Raw genomic sequence first — 2,940 nt, forward strand, 5'->3', positions numbered from 1 at the left:
ACTTTTATTGATAACATAAGCGAGAGTCAATGAAATTAAACGATTTGATAGAACATATAATTGGATATATATTAATTATTATTCTATTGGATATATATCGGTTATTATTCTATTAGATAAATATTAGTTATTATTCTATCGGATATATATTAACTAATATTATTTTTTTTATTCTATTAAAATTATTAGGTAAAAAGTGTAATTTTGTGATGGAAAACAAAAAAGTGTAAATTAAAGTCAAAATGAAATACAAAAGTCAACTTTAAGAAATCGAGAGATGTGATTGGTTGATAAGTTATTATAGCAACTGTGTTTTAATATAATAAAAGATTGTAAAAAAAATATAATTGTAAGTATTATAAAAGCCCACACCAAAGTCTAGAATGAGTAATAAGTCTTGGGTCTTCCTTGGGCTCGTGAGTGGCTCAGCTCCAAAACCAAATAATATGAGATCAGTCGATCACATTCTTTGTGATTGGTTAGTTGACTAAATCAAACTTCACAATATAATGGAAAATGGGATCCACATGAAATAAGTTTGACTGTTTCATTTTGCCGCATATTTCTTGCCTTCATTTTGCCATTAATTAATCAAACTTCAACATAACCGTTTGACTTGATCTTCATTCTATGCCGTCATCTGCACATTTTAGCTACATTTAAGCTTTTTAGCTACATTTTATTCCCGTCAAGTGTAAATTTATACTCTACTTAATCGCTAGTTGTAAAGATGAGCTTAATTAGTGAGATTTTTCCTTAGATGCAGCGTGAAAGTGGGGCCCGATTAAGACAATTGATTCCCCTCGTAGGATGGAAGCTCAAGTTTAGATTGTAGTGACGAATCTTGAAAATTTTATTGGCGGGGTCCGGCATAATAGCTATAAATGCTTTCAAATGAAATACATATAAATTACCACTATCGAGCGAAAAAACATAGGGACCCTGGCCCCCTCGAGCCCTAAAAAAGACCCGCCCATGTTTAGATGGCGAGGACGTGTCCTATGCGAAAGTTGTCATTCAAAAAAAATCCAAGGATAAGAACATTTATTTATTTTAATAACATAACATATATAACTGACTTAGTAACAGCATTTAAACATTAGCTGTTATTACATGAAACTTGTTAATGAGAACATAAGAGGACATGTACATATGTCCATTATCTTGGTAGAAAAAAGTTGAAAGCACACTAGTGGAACCATTTCCATTATTCAGTACACAACATTAGAATTGAAACAACAGAAGCTAATCTGTTGATCATTCAATGAGAATCTAACAAACTTCAGGATGGGCAATGGCATAAGCCTCAAATGCCTTTACAGTGTTTGTGTACCACTCTTTGGCTTGTGTTACTTCTTCTTCAGTTAGTTTAGAATCACCTTTGCATTTAAACACCATTGTCTGCTTGTATACAGACCCTCCATTAGCCGAAGGAATGAAGTCAACGTGAAGGCTGGCACTCTCGAGTTTTCCCAACAAGATGTCTCCCTCGATGATAGTGTAGCTTAGAGTAAGCTTCTCCTTGTCCATTGCATCAAACCTGATCTTAGCACTGTTGAATCTGGATTCTGTCACATGTGCAATGAAAAAACAATTAAGAGATATATAATACGTGATAATTTAAGCTATCGACATCTATATATAGACAACAACGACAACAACCGAACCCAATCCCTGCATGAGCGGGGTATGGGAAGGTAAGATGTGGACAGTTTTGCATTTACCCAAAGGTAAAGAAACTGCTTCCATAAAGACCTCTGACCAAATGAGAAAAGAACAAGTGATGAATGTATGAGGTAAGTAACTATATTTGTCAGCCGAGTAATGAAATCTATATATAGACAAATTGTGTCTATTTTTGCAGTCATATGAAACAGAAAAATATTATCTATGTAATGAGGTTGCTTACCATCACTGTAGGTTACGTGATTGACACCGTCGATGGTGGTTACAGATTTGTAAGTCTGTGGTTCGGCTTTAGGTGCAATGTTGTTGAAGTCTGTATAAAGCTTGAAAAGTTTAGGAGCGGGAAGAGAAGAAGGGACCTCCATCGCAGCATTTACAACAGCCATTGTATATATGAATCAAATAAATATTTTTCAAAAGAAATATAGATGAAGACGAATGATTTTGTTGTAATGAAGTATGAGTGATATGATAGTGTATTTATAGTGGTGGATATGATCAGATTGTGAAATGGTGCACATATAGTCAAGAAATAAAAAGTATGTACTCGACTACTCGTACTACATTTTCTGCAATCCATTATTGACTTATTTGAAATATTTGAAATGCTTGATGTTGAAATGGTGCACATATAGTCATGACTTAGAAGATGTTTGATTAGTATCATGTTTGATTAGTATCTGATGAGTTAATCTTAATTAATAGGGATTTTCTAATGGGTTAAGTCACTGGATGACTATCGTATTTTCCTTCTTTTACATGGTTGCCCATCAAACCAGAAAACTAAGCTGTATGACCAACATACTTTTCAAATTTGTACACAGTTGACCAAAAGTTGACCGGTTGACCGGTGATAGCCGGTTAAATGTATTTTCTTTTAGGGTTAAGTCACTGGATGATCATCGTACTTTCCTTCTTGTACATGGTTGCCCATCAAACCAGAAAACTAAGCTGTATGACTAACATACTTTTCAAATTTGTACACGGTTGACTAAAAGTTTACCTTTTTACCGGTTACATTATCTTTTGATGACGTGGCAATGAAGTGAATTATTTTTAACGATGACTTGGATGCCCAGTCAGCAATTATGTGTATAAAAATGTATTCCTGATTTGTATAATAATAATAATAATAATAATAATAATAATAATAATAATAATAATAATAATAATAATAATAATAACAATAATAATAACAATAATAATAATAACAATAATAATAATAACATATTGAATTAACACCAGCAGATTCCG

General features: G+C 32.8%; 1 protein-coding gene across 1 annotated transcript; it reads right to left on the reverse strand.

The window, feature by feature from the left end:
* Positions 1-1,016: 1,016 nt before the first annotated feature.
* On the reverse strand, positions 1,017-2,152 carry LOC122579934 (root allergen protein-like). The gene is made up of 2 exons (XM_043752201.1): positions 1,910-2,152; positions 1,017-1,568 (listed from the first exon to the last, which is right to left on the reverse strand). The coding sequence occupies exons 1-2, from the start codon at positions 2,070-2,072 to the stop codon at positions 1,273-1,275; spliced, it is 459 nt and encodes a 152-aa protein (XP_043608136.1). The 5' UTR covers positions 2,073-2,152; the 3' UTR covers positions 1,017-1,272.
* Positions 2,153-2,940: the final 788 nt, after the last annotated feature.

Source organism: Erigeron canadensis, chromosome 8, assembly GCF_010389155.1.
Source record: "Erigeron canadensis isolate Cc75 chromosome 8, C_canadensis_v1, whole genome shotgun sequence".
In the NCBI taxonomy this organism is placed as follows: domain Eukaryota; kingdom Viridiplantae; phylum Streptophyta; class Magnoliopsida; order Asterales; family Asteraceae; genus Erigeron; species Erigeron canadensis.

What these genes read in the sequence shown, in the direction of transcription:
- LOC122579934 (XM_043752201.1), bottom strand. Translation starts at nt 2,072, where the DNA reads ATGGCTGTTGTAAATGCTGCGATGGAGGTCCCTTCTTCTCTTCCCGCT. An exon ending in TCACGTAACCTACAGTGATG is followed by an intron (nt 1,569 to 1,909) that starts GTAAGCAACCTC and finishes CACATGTGACAG; the next exon opens with AATCCAGATTCAACAGTGCT.